This window comes from Rhagoletis zephyria, unplaced genomic scaffold (assembly GCF_001687245.7).
Source record: "Rhagoletis zephyria isolate East Lansing unplaced genomic scaffold, Rhagoletis_zephyria_1.1 Rzeph_scaffold_00821, whole genome shotgun sequence".
In the NCBI taxonomy this organism is placed as follows: domain Eukaryota; kingdom Metazoa; phylum Arthropoda; class Insecta; order Diptera; family Tephritidae; genus Rhagoletis; species Rhagoletis zephyria.
This window is the reverse complement of record NW_016157905.1, coordinates 133,948-150,515: the sequence shown is the minus strand read 5'-3', so window position 1 is coordinate 150,515 and position 16,568 is coordinate 133,948. Positions and strand designations below refer to the sequence as shown.

Below are 16,568 nucleotides of genomic sequence, written 5' to 3'. Positions count from 1 at the left end.
ATTTCCCCAAAGACTATCGATAGTGGCCAACGACCATTCGATAGTGCAAAAAAATAGAACCATTCGATAGTATCGATAGTACCATCGATAGTTTTACAGCTCTACCAAAGAGGATCTTACAAGAGCAAGATTACGGGGAGGAGTAACTGCACAAAATTTCAAAAGAAAAATTTTGTCGAAGTGACAGCATAGTTTCGTTGAAACACTAAAATGAATATTCCAATGAATTAGAGAAAATTGTTGTTTCAAGATTATGGCGATTTCACCATCTCTTGAGTCCTGCAAATGAAGTTTTACTATCCAAGCGAACAAACAGACAGTATTCAAAATAATTTATCAACATGCAAAAAATTATCAGGTGATCAATTACATGACTTTTATTTTACTGAATTAAAACTCTTAAGTATTTGACTGCACTAAACTCAATTGTAAACCAATCCATTAATTTTAAACTTTGTCTCTTTACAGACGTTAGTAAAATTATACCCATAAAAAATCATTTTGGAGACCCCGGCCAATCTCATTTTACTACCAAAAACAATACTCGTGTTATCGCGCAGAAAGGTAGTTTGGCGGTTTTGCCATGTGTCGTCAAAATAAGTTCTCCAGCCACAGTAAGTAATATAAAAAAATGCTGACGTCAGTAGTTTATTTGTACATAACAATCACATACAATAATAAGTATACAGGAGGTGGCAAATTCACGAAATAAATATGCGCCGTTTATTTCGAAAATAGCATTAGTCATTTCATGTCGTTTGACTTCAGTGAACGCGTCTGTTATTTGTTCAACATTATAAGCCAAAGGTAAATAGTTTGGGGGTGTCTATTCGCACTTTTCCAGTGTCACCAGTGTACCAGTGTCGGAAGTCTTCGGCTCCGCCAGTGTCGCCAATGTGACCAGTGGCACCAGTGTCGCCAGTGTAACCAGTTTTACCAGTGTGACCAGTATCGCCAGTGTCACCAGTATAGTAGCAATAAATTATTAAAATAATTAAAGTGGAGCTCAGAATATATTTTATTTATGTATGTTCTTTTAGAAAGCTTTTTGAATAATGAAAATTTTTGAAAACCGTAATTTCCTTTTAAAATTATTAACAAAAAAGTAAAATAAATTTAAAATTAAAGGTACTCACAAAACAACTAAATTTAATAAAAATATGTATGTGTAACATATTTTAATCCTACATTACTCCCCTTTCGAGAGTTTTGATGTCGATTAAATTAAACGTAACTTTTTATGCCCGAGCGCACTTGTGCACAAGGTAGGTTGGTTTTGAAAATGGGCGAAATCGGACAATAACCACGCCCACATCCCATATAACGGTAATTTTCGGAAATACGAAAACTGCGATATTTTAGTAACTACCGACGATTATTCACTCAAAATTGATATTTGCAACAATTTTTAGACGAAAAATAAGAATATTATAAATTTTTGGAAAATGGGCGTAGCCACGGCCACTTATGTGTATATCTTGGTAACCGCTGCACCAATTTCTTCCAAACTTAGCACGGTTGTTGGCTTTGGTACAGCATACTAAATGGCCGAAAATGTAAAAACTCGGACAATAACCACGCCCACATCCCATATAACGGTAATTTAGAGAAATACAAAATCTTCGATAAATCAGTAAATATTAAAGTTAATTTATTCAAAATTGGTGCTTGCAACGATTCTTTACCAAGAAATACGTTTAAAGTTAAATTTTGGAAAATGGGCGTGGCACCGCCCACTTATGACCACATATATATATATCGGTAACCGTTCTATCAATTTGTACCAAACGCGGTATTTTTGTTGTGCTTGCCACATAAAAGAAAAACGTGGAAAATTATTGAAATCGGACTAAAATTACGGCCGCTTTTCATATAACGGTAAATTTCATAAATGCTTGAAACTGCAATATTTCGAAATTTAAGGACGCTAATTTACTCAAAATTGATACACTCCGGCTTACCATCTAGCGGTAGGTTTCGGAAAGGTGAAAAAACATATATTTAATACTTGCGCCGGGTATTTAATGTTCGGCTCCACCCGAACTTAGACTTTCTTACTTGTTTTTCTTTTTAATTTTGCATCATTAATGCGACTGTTCGTGTTAGTTTTCTGTGTAGTTTCAATTATAGCTGGCTTTCACCTATTAATTGGAATCGTTTTGACTTCACCATTAATTTCTACCCTAAAATATTTATTATCTCTTTCAATAACTTTTTAGAGTCCTTCGTATTGTTGTTGTGATGAACATTTATTTATGGAATGAACGAAAACAATATTACTGGTTTGAAGGTCCTTTGGAATATAAAAACAAGTGCTAGAATTTTGATGAGGGTTTACATTTGAATTAACATTTCGAAAATGTTCACGTAAACAACCTAAAATCTCAGTTGAAGAAAAATTCTCCGTTGATTGAAAAGCAAGTTCACCAAGTAAACGTAAATTTTGTCCGAAAACCATTTCAGCAGATGTAGCTGAAATATCTTCTTTGTAAACTGATCGTAATCCGAAAAGTATTATCGGTAGTTCATCACATAACCTTCCGGCTCCATCTCTGGCCATAATAATAGCTTTTAATTGCCTCTGAATTCTATCAACCATACTATTACCTTGCGGATGGTATGCAGATGTTGTAATATGGTGACTACCGTGGAGTGCAATAACGCCTTTATTTCCTTTAAAAAAAGACATAAAGCCCGCGGGCGTTATTGCATTTTCGAAAAAGAAATTAAGCCCGCGAGCTTTATTGCCTTTTGCCGGTGGGCATTATTTCCCTTTCGATATGGCAATAACGCCCGTGGGCTTTATTTCATCTTTGTTGTGGCTCTTGTCTTCATTTTGGAATATGTACATCCAAGATCCCCTGTTCTAAATAAAAACTAACTAATATGATGCCATTGAACTAAATATTTGTTTTCCTTTATTATAGGAAGAAATTAGAATTAACAAATTTCAATGCATATATTTAATACATATGTATGTACGTATGTACATGTGTATGAAAATTAAATAATTCAAAGTTTCCACAAAAAAAAGAAACATGAAAAATTAAAAAGTTAAATAAATACTTTCGTCTAGTGTGGAATAATTTGACGGCATATTGTACACAAAATGCCACTCTTACCATTTAGATTAGTATGCCTACTGTGCTTTGCAAAGCAATCTGTGCAAAGTTTAAAATGATTGGCCGAGCTTCTACTCGGATTGGCGGCGTGTGCCTTGATGTCACACAAACCACACAACCACGGATGATTTATGTTATTCTGACCTTTACTCATTTTTGTTGTTTGCGAAAGTTTTAAGTCGCCTTCTCAGTTAAAACAACCCGTGCGTTATCCACATCACTACAGTATTTCTGCGGCGTGGGTACACAAACAACCCCAACTTCTCGTCGTACATTCATATAGAGCAAATAATAATGTAATTATATAAACAAATAAATTTTCCGGGGTAATGGCGAGGGGGGGGGAGCCTGTTGGCGCCATCGCGGCCGTCCGCGTTGGCGCGCCACCACTAAACCTAAGACGCTGAGAACAAATATGCGCATCGCATTGAAGGCTAAAAAATAGTAACAATTTACCTTTAATTTCCAAAAATTCGCTTATCAGTTATACCGTTCGATTTTATGCGTTTACTGCAGAAGGGAATTTAGCGCAGAGCTACACTGTATGCAAAAATAGAGAGCAGTTCGTTTAAAGTACGTTCCATTTTATGCAAATGTGTGCTTGTATACATAATTGGAATGTTTCAGTAAAATAAAGCCAGAGAAAATACCTTTCAGGGGCTTTATTTCCTTTTTTATGAAATAAATCAAGCGGGCGTTATTTTCTTTTCTTTGGGAAATAAAGCCCGCGGCCATTATTGCTTTTTCGCAAAGAAAATAAAGCCCGCGGCCTTTTTTTCCTTTTATTTTTGGCGCTATTTCCCTTTCGAAATGGAAATATCGCCCGTGGGCTTTACTGCACTCCACCGATGACTACCTAGTAATTTAATTCTTCTTCTTCTTATTTGGCGCTGTAACCGCCTAAGCGATTTTGGCCGAGTCCAAAACAGCACGCCAGTCATTTCTCTTCTGTGCTAACTGACGCCAATTGAAAAAAAAAAAATTTATTCGCAAACGTTGTAGCCGAAATATCTCTTAATGCACATACCTCTGGCCAGCGAGTAAACCTATCACTTATTGTCAGAATTTAAGGATGACCTTTTGAAACAGGTAAAGTACCAACAATATCTAAATGAATGTGTTCAAATCTAGCTTTTGAAATTGGAATTTTATTAATAGAAGATTTCGTGTTACGATGGATTTTCGATTTTTGGCAACTAACACACTCTTTGGACCATATGTTGATTTCTTTGGTCATTTTCGACCATAAAAATGTTTCAACAATAAGTCGACGCGTAGCCCTTGTACCAGGATGTGAAATACCATGAAGCATATTAAAAACCTTCTTATGTACATTAGTTGGTATATATGGCCTCGGATCTTCCCCTGTTATCTAACACCAAATATTGAAATTTAATAAAGGAATTTGAATTAACTTTCAATTTAAATATTTAGATCAAATTTTCATTCATAACACTGCAATAAACATTGATGACCACTTGGGTGGCCTTACTGTATTTGCTATATACTGCCCCCCTCGTCATAACATAACAGAAAACAATTTAATTACTTTTTCCTAAAGTTTGGCAGTAAGCTTATTGTAGCAGGAGATTACAATGCCAAGCACACATTCTGGGGATCTAGATTGATTACACCAAAGGGTAGAAATATATATAAAGTAATCCAAAACAGAGAATTTGACGTCTTCTCTACTGGTCAGCCAACGTATTGGCCATCTGACCCCCAAAAAATACCCGATCTTATTGACTTTGGTGGAACAAAGGGTATTGCGCGACACCGAGTTAATACTGAAGCCTTATTTGATCTCTTTTCAGATCATTCACCCTATCTCATAACATTGTCAATGTTTATTAATTATGAAGAAAAACAAAAAAATCTTACAAATAAGCACACAAACTGGTTAAAATACAAAAAGTGTGTCAGTTCGCACATTGACCCGAAAATTCTTTTTCGGACCAAGAATGATAGCGACAGGGCAGCTGAACATCTCACTGATATAATAGTTAAGGCCGAAGAAATTGCAACACAAAATCCTTCTATTAAACATCGCAGTTCGTACTGCCCTGGCCTGCACACCCCAAACATTCTTAATTTAATAAGTAAAAAGCGCAAATTAAGAAGGGAATGGCAAAGAATTTGGTCTTCGAAGCTTAAACAGGAGCTGAATGCGTGTACAAAGGAATTATGTATTTTGTTGCAGGCGGAAAAAGAAAAAAGTAAGCAGTCGATCCTTAAGTCCTTTTCTGCTTCGAAACAGACTGACTACTCCCTTTGGCGAACACTGAAGCATGCGAAGAGGCCCGTTCTTCGAGAAGCACCATTACGTACTCAGAACGGAAGCTGGGCGAGGAATGATGAGGATAAAGCAAACATTTTCGTCTATCATCTTTCACAAGTCTTTAGACCCACTGAAGGCTCTCATCCTTCCATTATTGCAATACTCGCCAGTAGCCTTACCACAAATCCGCTTTTGGTTAAAAAGAAAGATTTAATTAACATCATTGTTCATGATATTCAGAAGAATAAAGCGCCTGGTTACGATAGGATTACAGATGAAATGATAAAGGAGCTTCCACAAATTTCCGTACATTTTTTGTTACATATTTTTAATAACATGCTTAAGTTGGGCCACTTCCCCGACTTATGGAAACTTTCGGAAACNGATATTCAGAAGAATAAAGCGCCTGGTTACGATAGGATTACAGATGAAATGATAAAGGAGCTTCCACAAATTTCCGTACATTTTTTGTTACATATTTTTAATAACATGCTTAAGTTGGGCCACTTCCCCGACTTATGGAAACTTTCGGAAACAATTATGGTGCCAAAGCCAGGCAAAGATCCGACGGTAGTAAGTTCATATCGGCCGATTAGCTTGATTTCTGTATTTTCCACAATATTTGAAAAACTTTTATTGAAAAAAATACAAGTTCACTAACAAGTAACCAAATAATACCACCACATCAGTTTGGTTTTCGTGAAAAACATGGCACTGTAGAACGAGTTCATAGAATTGTTTCTTGTATTAGAAAAGCCTTGGGTGTATTTTTGGACATCTCTCGAGCTTTTGACAAAGTCTGGCATGATGGAATTATATACAAAGTAGAGGTTTCACTTCCTGCAAATACGCATGCAGTTCTGGAAAGATTTCTACTGGGGAGAAACTTCAGTCAGGCAGAATTCCTTTAGAACGGAAAATCACCCAATAGATGCAGGTGTCCCTCAAGGCAGTGTTCTAGGACCCTATGTGCGTAATATACACTCGCGATTTGCCAATTGATGACATCCTAAGTAATAGTTCAGACCATAAAGAGGCTTCTTACAAGATGCAAGAATATTGGAAAAAGTTAGAGCTATGGCTGGGTTTTTGGAGGATAAAAGTTAACGAATGCAAGGGTGTTCAGACAATATTTACATTGAAGAAAGAAACTTGCCCACCACTAAAAATAAACAGCAAGGCTATACCACAAAAAGATAATGTCAAATACCTTTGGATGGCACTAGATTGAAGACTTACCTGGAAAGAGCATATAGAAAACAACATTTCTCAAGCGAAACTAAAACAAGCAAGCCTTCATTGGGTTATAGGACACAAATCTAAATTAAGCCTAGATAACAAGATGTTGCTTTTTAATAATATGATTAAACCATGTTGGGCATATGGAATTGGGCTTTGCGGAGCGCCGTGGTACATAAAAAATACGAATATCCACAGATATTAATGTAAATACGGTGCATGAGGACATAAGAGGGCTAAGCACCAGTTACTAAGCACGGTTAATGAACCATCCAAATCGACTAGTGAGAGATCTTCTTAGCCCGAGATATGCAAGAAGACTAAAAAGAAAGGATTTCTCCGATATTATCAAATGATGCGCATTATAATGAACAGGGAACGGATTTTTAGGACCTAAAAGCCTTTAAAAAAAGGCAAAATAAAGTAACGAAATAGGCTGGAAACGGCAAAATAAAATAGCGAAAAAGGCAGGAAAAGGCACCAGGTATTGCAAAAAAGGCAAAAAAAGGCAAAACAAAATAGCGAAAAAGGCAGGAAAAGGCAAAAAAAAAATGTATTGCAANTTTTTTAAAGGTAGAAAAGGCAAAAAAAGGCAAATATCTTAAAAAAGTCAAAAAAAAAGGCAAATATCTTAAAAAAGGCAAAAAAAGGCAACATCAAATGTGTATATATGGAATCAGGGAAAGCTAAATCGTGGACATTCTTAATCGAATATACTCTATCTCTTTAGCAGAAAAAAAGGCATTTTCCATAAAATCCGTTCCCTGATAATGAATTTCGATATCCGCAATATATAAATTTCGGCTCTGGAACTCGTCCTTTCAGTGCAGCTCGGAAGCTTGTCCTTTCGGACCGAACACAGCCTACTGGATTGTAATTGCTTAAATATAGAGAAGCGCAGGCGCGGCGTGGAAACTAGTCCTTTCTACCCGCCCAGGCAGTGCGGCTCTGGAACTCGTCCTTTCAGACCGCCTGCCCATAACGATATCCAGCGATTCTGCTGCTCAGAATCTTGTCCATTCCGACAGCCGCCACAGCTGTAATAAATATATATGTATGAAAAAATAAAAAATTTCTAAGCATTGCCGCAGAAATTTTAAATTTAATATTAGTTTGTAAGATTTGAAAACTTATTGTTATTTTCGAAAGAAAGATTCAATAAACAAATACATATTATACAAAAAAAAAGATCAAATTTTTAAATCATTAAGCATCATCATCTTTTTGCTGTTCATTTTGTAAACTCTTAAAGTTTAGCTCCGTATTTCCAATTACATTAATTTCATAAGCTCGAGATAGTGTATCAGCTATGATGTTTGACTCTCCTTCAATATATAAGGGGTATTCTCCAAATTTGCAAAGCCATTGCACGTAGCACGGATTGCATGGATTGCATAACTTGCAAACACACAACAACAAAATACATGGGAAACAACACTTCCTAACGCTGCAAAATATGCAACGTCGAAACCCATGTATATATTTTGCAAAATAGCATAGCAAGATAAGTGCGACCCTTTGCTAGTTGTTTTGTTGTTGGAATTGCTACATATTTCTCTCATTCCTCTCATCTCGCTCACTTCATTTTTCTCGAAATTTGGAATAGTATTTTTGCATTTCGTGCCATCCGTGCATCGTGCATGACTTCGAGAATACCCCTATTGTATATCATTAGTGAACTATGCGATGTATTCCAAATGCCTCGTTTGTCTTGGACTACGTTCTGTTTTTTTAATTTAAAACATTGATTTAAGGTTTATGTGTGTTACAGGTCTATTCTGCACGTTACCGAAGATTTTGTAACCGGAAAATTGTATTACCAAAAAATGTTACCAGTTCTTGTCACCGCGATTCTAGGTACGTTGGTAATGCAGTTAAAATATCCAGCGATTCAGCTATGAAGAATTGTGCAAATCCTGGCATTGCATACTTCATGGGGCAATAATTTGTTACCAGTTTATGAGCTGGTAACAAAATTTACCGGTTACAAGAGTACACAGAATACGAAAAGGGCTTAAAAATTTACAGGAACTTTATTTATCGGTTACAAACTTTTTATTACCAGCGCAGAATAGACCTGTTAGATAAATTGCCAAAAGTTCTCGGTCGAATGTACTATACTTAGTCTCAGACAGAGAAATTTTTTGGAGAAAAATGCAATTGGCTCAATGTTATTATTGAAATGTTGCTGAATGACACCTCCAATTGCCGCATTAGAAGCATCAACAGTTAAATATAATTTAGCATCTTTTTTAAAATGATTTAACAATATCTCAGACGCAACCTTATCCTTATTGCATTCAAAGGCTTGGATTGAATTATCATCCCAAATTAAATATTTTCCTAGCCTCTTATTTGTTCTATTCATTAAATCATAAATTTTATTCGCGAACTCTGCTAATTTCGGTATATACCTATTGAATACTTTGGTCGCTTGGTCCCTTAGCACTCACCTTGTATACACGCACTTCGATCTCCGTTAAAGGAAATACTTAGGTTTTGATTTCAAACGTTATAAAAATTCTCTTAGTTTATTCACAAAATCATATATGTTTATATATTAACATATATATATGTATATAGCTATATAAGATTTATTTGACGGTGGACTCGCTAGGACGCGTGCACGTAGACCGGCGTTAATAGCTGAACTGCCTTTCGCATAATTTGGCACGATGATGGTAGGCGGCCGTGCGCGCTCGGTAATCATTTTCGGAGTTGACGTAGGTCAACTGCCAAACTGCTGCGGCCAAGGATTGCGCGCACGGCCGTCAGATTGCGCTTTAAGCGGCGGCTTAAACATCCTCCCCGCCCTGCAGGAATGCGCTGCTTAGGGTCTCCTGCAGTTCTTTCAGCGCGCGGATCGCGTTGCCCAAGGCGCAGTTAGTGGTGCGGCCCTGATAGTTGGCCGTTTGCAGGCCTTGGGGGGTGCGCGCAATCGTGCGTCGGGCGGTCTTCTTGCGCGGCGGTTGCGATGCCTGCTTGCGCATATTGTGCGCCTGGTTGCGCGGGTTCTGCGTCTTTTGCTCCGGGCTTCCCTTGTTGGTGGGCGTCTTTACTCGCTTACGTGCAGGAGCGCGATGCTTGGGTTGCTGCTTTCGTTGGCCCGTGCGCGCATGGTTGTTGGCTGCCACATGCAGCAGCGTGTGGGGCGCTAGCCCGCAGGTCTTGCAGCTGCCTGGCGAGTCGCACTCCCCCGTAGTGTGGGTGAGGGCAAGGCAGTTGATGCAGTAACCCAGTGCGCGGGCTACTCCCAACCGTTGTGGCGGCTTCATCGCCTTGAAGGCCGAGCACGTCCGCAAGGCGTGGTACCGGTGGCAGAGCCGGCATTGCAGGCAGTTGTCCGTTTCCGCCGTTGGAGCCAGGGGGCATACCTTCCTTGATGCCATGATGTCTTCGATCTGGAAGTAGAAGCAAAGGCAGAGAAACGAGAAGTACTTGGGTACAATATTTAAACGGGAAGTTAAGACCCTTACTATACAGAAGGAAAATATGTATAGAATTATTTATTGTGCCTTGGAAGTTTGACGAGAGGCCGCGTGATAACTCTATTTTGTGTACGGATTTCTACGACACGTATGTGGTTATCAGGGCCGGGGGGAACGTTTTCGATTCGTCCCAATCGCCACTCGGTGGGGGGAGCGAATCTTCTTTGATCACGACGAGGTCGCCTGGCTGAGGATCGCGTTGTGGGGTTTTCCACTTGTATCTCTTCTGAAGATCTTTGAGGTAATCTTCTTTCCAGCGGCGACTAAATTGGTGGTGAATTGCTTTGACTTTCTCCCACCGGTTTAGTAGGGAGAGGTCTTCCGCATTAGGCTCGGGAATGGCCAACAGCGGTGCACCTCGAAGGAAGTGACCCGGAGTAAGCGCTGTCATATCAGCTGGGTCTTGGGAAAGTGCGGACAGAGGCCTCGAGTTGAGGACTGCTTCGATTCGCACCAGAAGTGTCGTGAATTCTTCGAAAGTAAACTTGTGGGTTGCAGCGGTTTTCTTTATATGGATTTTAAAGCTTTTCACTGCAGATTCCCAAAAGCAGCCCATGTGGGGGGCGCTGGGTGGTATATATTCCCAGTTGATGCCTTGAGGGGCATATTTTTTGACAATGTCTGCGGAACATTCGTTAAGGAATTTAAAGAAGTCGCGTTCTGTTGCGCGCTGGGCGCCAATAAACGTTTTTCCATTGTCACTCATCATTTTTGAGGGGAAACCTCGTCTGCCAACGAAGCGGGTGAATGCTGCTCGAAAAGCCTCGGTTGTAAGACCCGAGCATAGCTCGAGATGCACTGCCTTTGTGGAAAAACAGACAAAAACTGCACCGCTCCCTTGATAAGGGTTGTAGATCTTAGCACCCATGCTTTAATTTAGAATGGCCCAGCAAAATCTTCTCCCGTTGTGAAAAATGGGAGTGAGAAACTGCAGCGCTCAGGGGGTAGAGCGGCCATTATTTGGGTGCGTGTTTGTTGCTTGTAAAGCGTGCACACTTTGCATTGAAAGATGCATTTTGTAATGAGAGGTGTTAGCTTTGGTACGTAGTACTCTTGCCTTACCATTTGGAGCATTAATCGTGTTTCTGCGTGAAAACTCCAAATATAGCTGGCAGAACCTCGATTCGGTAGGGAGAATTATTGGGTGCCTTTCATTATAGCTCAATGTGGAATGTGCTAATCGGCCATTAACCCGTATAAGCCCGTCTTTGTCCAACGAAGGATTGAGAACAAGAAGAGGACTTTTTTTGTTAAGTGGCCTTTTATCTTGCAAAGCGCTTTTTTCGCTCGGAAAATTGCATATTGAAATTCGTTATGTGTCAGATGTGGATAGGTGATTGTAGCTAATCCCTTTGATTTGTTGCGGGCATTGCTCGCGAAGCGGAACATGTACGCAGTCACGCGGGAGTGCTCGAGAGAAAGAAGAAAAGCGATCAAGAAAATCGACCTCTTCTTCAAGCGCGTGATATACCTCCACCTTGCGCTTTTCTGGTGGAGATGCACTGCATGCCTTTGACCTTGGCCATGCATCCATGTGGCAAGAGAGCCAATTTGGTCCGTGCAACTAGAGTGGGGAATTTGCCAAGTCCTGCGGTTTGCAACCACGGGTGCCGAGGTTGGCTGGATTGTCTTGGCTGGCAACAAGGCGCCATGTACCGGTTGGAAGATATTCCCGGATTTGGGAGGTACGATTGGATACATATGTCTTCCATGTACATGGTGGCTTTTCAAGCCAAGCTAGCACAATCTCTGAATCTGACCATTATAATGTGTTGCACGATTCTAATTTGAGCTGTTTTCGAACAGTTGCGACCAGTTTTGCGAGCAAGACTGCACCACACAGCTCCAGGCGTGGCAAGCTTACCGTCTTCAATGGTGCGACTTTGCTTTTTGCAACCAAGAGAGTGGAATATCTTTGGTTGCTAGCATCTACGCGGATGTAAATCGCAGCGCAATATGCTTTTTCCGAGGCATCACAAAACCCGTTGATTTGGGTATCTTGCCCCGGAGTGAAATTAACCCATCGAGGAATTTCGATGTGGCAAATGGCTGGCAGATTTTCTGCGAACTGCTGCCATTTTGCTAAGGATATCGGTTTGGCACATTCTTCCCAATCAACGCCATCTAGCCAAAGTTCTTGAAGAAGAATCATTGCTTGAATCATCACTGGCGATAGCCATCCTGCCGGGTCAAAAAGTTTTGCGACAGAAGATAACATTTGTCGCTTTGTGACGGCATTCGATGTCGATGCAGGCAGAACGGTGTATGAAAATTTATCTGTGAGTGTTTGTGGAAGCGCTCTCAAATTTCAAAAAGTTGGAGTCGAGAAGATCCTCCTTTGGAAATTTTTCTAAAATGGCCGGATGATTGGCCGTTAGTTTCTTGAGTATGAAACCAGCTGACTTCAGCGCTTTGATCACTTGAAGAAGTGATTCAGTGGCGTTGTCAATGTCATGAATTCTGGATAGGATGTCATCCACATACGTTTCGGTTTTAAGTATTGTGGCAGCCAAGGGAAATGTCGCTATCGTATCATCTGCTAATTGATGCAGGGTACGAATAGCGAGGTATGGTGCACAATTAACCCCGAACGTTACGGTTTTAAGATTATAATCGGTGTCGGAGAGTCAGCCGATATGCGAAATATGATTCGCTGAAAATCTTTATCGTCCTCATGGATGAGTATTTGACGATACATTTTTTCAATGTCACCATTGAACACGAATCTGTGCATTCGCCACTGCAGAATGAGCAGCATGAGATCTGGCTAGAGTGTGGGACCAGTGTGCAATACGTCATTCAGGGATTTTCCTGAACCAGATGTTTTTGAGGCGTTGAATACCACGCGAACTTTGGTGGTCACCTTATCTGGTTTGACGACCGCATGATGTGGCAATTAGAAAGAGAAGTATTCGCCATTGGAAATTATATCGCATGGCTTCGTGTGCTCCATATGACCGAGGTCGAGATACTCTTGCAACACCTTATTGTACATTGTGGCTAAGTCTCCTTTTTTTGAAGCGATCGCTCCATACTGAAAAACTGCTGAAGTGCAGCAGACCGAGAGTGGCCCAGCGACAGCTTTTTTGGAAATTCTTCCTTGAATGGAAGTCGCACAATGTATCGACCGTTTGGGGCACGAGTCGTTGTTGTTGCATATATATGCTCACATGCCTGATCTTCAGGGGAAATTTGTGGAGGTTGTGGAATCTCCTCTTCTTCCCAAAACTTTCGAAGCTGAGAGCTGAGTGTTGCATTCGAGCACTCTTCTACTTGTGTCGAGAATGCCACCACATTTTTGGTTATTGGACCACTGAGAATCCAGCCAAATATTGTTTTTTGCGCAAGGATAGTGTCGCAAATCTTTTGTATACCTTCCAGCAGGATTTGTGGAAGTATATCGATGCGGATTACCATGTCAGTTTGAGCTGGTATGTGACAGCTTGGGTCAGCAAGTTCAAGGATCTTGAATTGCTGCCAGTTTTCACGGCTAATGGTGAATGTAGGCATGTGCCTCGTGAGCTGAGGTAACACGATAGCCTGTGTGTTTATCCGTTGCATGGTTTTTGGTGCTACCAATGTGAGTGGACAAAGCTTTGAGGAGCTTTGTACTACATGTCCACCCATGCCGGAAATTTCGAACTTGGAATGTTCGAATGGTAGTTTCAACCGTTTTTGAACTTTCGAGGAAATGAAAGTTCTTTGTGAGCCTTGATCAATCAAGGCTCTAAGTTGAAACAATTCCCCCTCGTATTCAACTGCGACCATGGCAGTTGGAAGGAGAACTTTGCTATTGTTGTCGGTATGCAATGATTGTATTTGTGCTTGTTTGGAACAGCACGGTTGCTCGCTGGAATCGGAGCTTGACTGCGCTTGTCGAGCGGGAGGTGTCGACTGGGCAGTAGTGTGTTGTGCGGCGGTTTCATTCGCTCGCGCACTGGAGTGTCGAGATTGTGGTTTGGGATTCAGAGTCCTGTTAAAGGACCTGTTTTGCGCAGCATTTTGATGAGCGACTGATTTTTGTTTATTTTGGCTTGGATGAAGCCGGCTAAGTCTTTCGACTACTTCGTATCTTGAAGTAAGAAAATCGTCCATTTGTGACCATGAGAGTAAATCTCTTCGAGAAGAGGGAGATTGTTCCCAAAATGACAGTGTGGTTTCGGGCAATTTGGATGAGCATATGTACNAGGGTAAATCTCTTCGAGAAGAGAGAGATTGTTCCCAAAGTGACAGTGTGGTTTCGGGCAATTTGGATGAGCATATGTACACCAATATGGGATCCCAACTGTCTGTCTGGACGTCTTGGGAATTAAGAACTGACAGACAGTTGTTAATTGATGTTTGCAGCCTTTGAAGTTGCTCGCTATTCTCGGATTGAATAGTCGGCAAAGTCATCAAAATTTTAATTTGGTTGTCAACCAGGATACGTTTGTTTTCGTTTCGTGACCGTAAAGCTTCCCAGTCCAGCTCGAAGTTATCCTCGCTGAGCGGGTATTGCTCGACGATGGAGCCGGCTTTTCCTTGGGTTTTGTATCGGAGGTGATACAATTTTTGAGCACGAGAGAGCTTCGGGTGGTTGATGTACACCGCTGTGAACATGTCACGAAAAGCGGACCATTCTTCGTAACCGCCGTAAAATGTCTCCGTGTCACAAGGTGGGACTTGTAGAAAAACGTTTGCCTCTGCCGAGGTGTGTTCCACGCCGGCTGGTGGACTCGGTGCGGCGATTGCTCTAATCTACGACAGTTGATCGGCAATTTTTGCTTTGGTCACCTCATATAACTCAAGGCAAGTGAAGTACTTGCCTTCTACCGAATTCTTAAAGTTTTCGGGTAGGCTATCATCTGGCTTTGAAAAAACCAAATCATAGGCGGACTGAAGCAGTGCCCAACAATCATCTAGTGATTTGTCTTTTATCATAAGATATGATTCAGTGTGGTCTTGGATTGGTGCATCACTGAATTTTGCACAGTATCTCATGATACTGTCATATTCCGCTATAAACTTTTGAGCGGATGGGTCAAAAGTTTTAGATTTCGGGCGCGGCGAGGGGTCCCTCTTACCACCGGTTGCTTCTTCCGAAGCAGTTTTTGACCTTGTCGCGATTTCAGACATTTTTGGTGGACTGTGTCCAAGTGGCATTTTGAATGCTGTGGAAGGTCACACGTATATAAATTAAATGAAGATTTAATTAAATTTTACTGAGTACCACCCAGATAACGTTCGCAAAAAATTAGAAAAATATGTGTCAAACGAGAAAAAATTGCACTTCGTGCGGCAGAAAATCGGGAAAAAAATTTTAAGATTATGTGGCGGTGTTTGTGTTTTTTTTTTTGCAAATTACGTGAAATTATATTTGCTTTAATTTTTGGTTCAGCACTTTTTATAACGTGGAAAACGGAGCGTCCCAATTAAATCCGCGGAATATGGATTTGAAAAATTTTCAGTAAGAGAAAAAAAAAATCACAAACACTTTTCACTGTTAAATACGTGGTGAAATATACGTATGTATAAATATTTAATGTGATATAAATAATTATGTAAATACTGAAAAAGTATTGGTTATTTATCACTATCTAGACCAATGCAATTCGGGAGCTTTCCCTACTGGGTTGCATGTATCTGATATCTTGAACTCACTTCTTATCGCGTTATGGATAATATTCGTGTGACAATATTCTTTGTTAGCACGTATGTACAAATGTGCAGAATATGTGGAATGTAAAAATATACGTATGTAGGTATGTACAAAAATTTACGTATGAAGCCGAGTATATGGCTAAGATATGCTTTGTCACAGCAGTGGTGAGTTAAGAAACGAAAACAACAGAGAATTTGTTTTGATTATAGTGTAGGTATGTATGTGCAAATATTTACATATGAAGCCGAAGATATGGCTAAGCTACGCTTTGTCACCGCAGTGGTGGGTGAACAAGTGCGAAAAACCAGAGAGTTTGTTTTAATTACAGTGCGTATGTATGGATGTGTGCGGGAATGCACAAGTGGATATAATAATACGTAAAGAGCCGCTCACCGCTGAGGTGGGTTCTTGGTACCGAACGTATTTAAGTCGGAGAGCGGGCTTTGATTTACGTTCTCTTAGCTTGGTGAGTGCAGCAGAGAAAAGCGAGGTAGAAAGATATGAAAATAAGCTAGAGTGCGTTTGGTATGTGTGGACTGTATTGTCCGCTGAACAACAGCGACTCTCTTAGCTATTATACGAATAGTTGCAGAAAATGCAACTTGTAAAAATGCTTATATGTGCGAACGTATGTACATATGGTATATAGGGAAAAAATGCACTTATGTTTTCGGCACTTTGTTAAGCCAAGTTCAACGAACTATGCGACCAACGGCAAAAATTGGTAAGCAGAGGAAAGTATATGATTTTAATGTGCTAATATTTTGTTCTTGCACAGTGGGACACAGTAGGCATATAAA

General features: G+C 40.2%; 1 protein-coding gene across 1 annotated transcript in view; it reads left to right on the top strand.

The window, feature by feature from the left end:
• Nucleotides 1-285: 285 nt before the first annotated feature.
• LOC108361705 (uncharacterized) overlaps nt 286-16,568 on the top strand; it is a 25,848-nt gene continuing 9,565 nt past the window's right edge. The window contains exons 1-2 of the mRNA XM_017614408.1: nt 286-403; nt 469-614. Of these exons, the coding sequence (XP_017469897.1) occupies nt 286-403; nt 469-614 (264 nt within the window). The remainder of the gene's footprint in view (nt 404-468; nt 615-16,568) is intronic.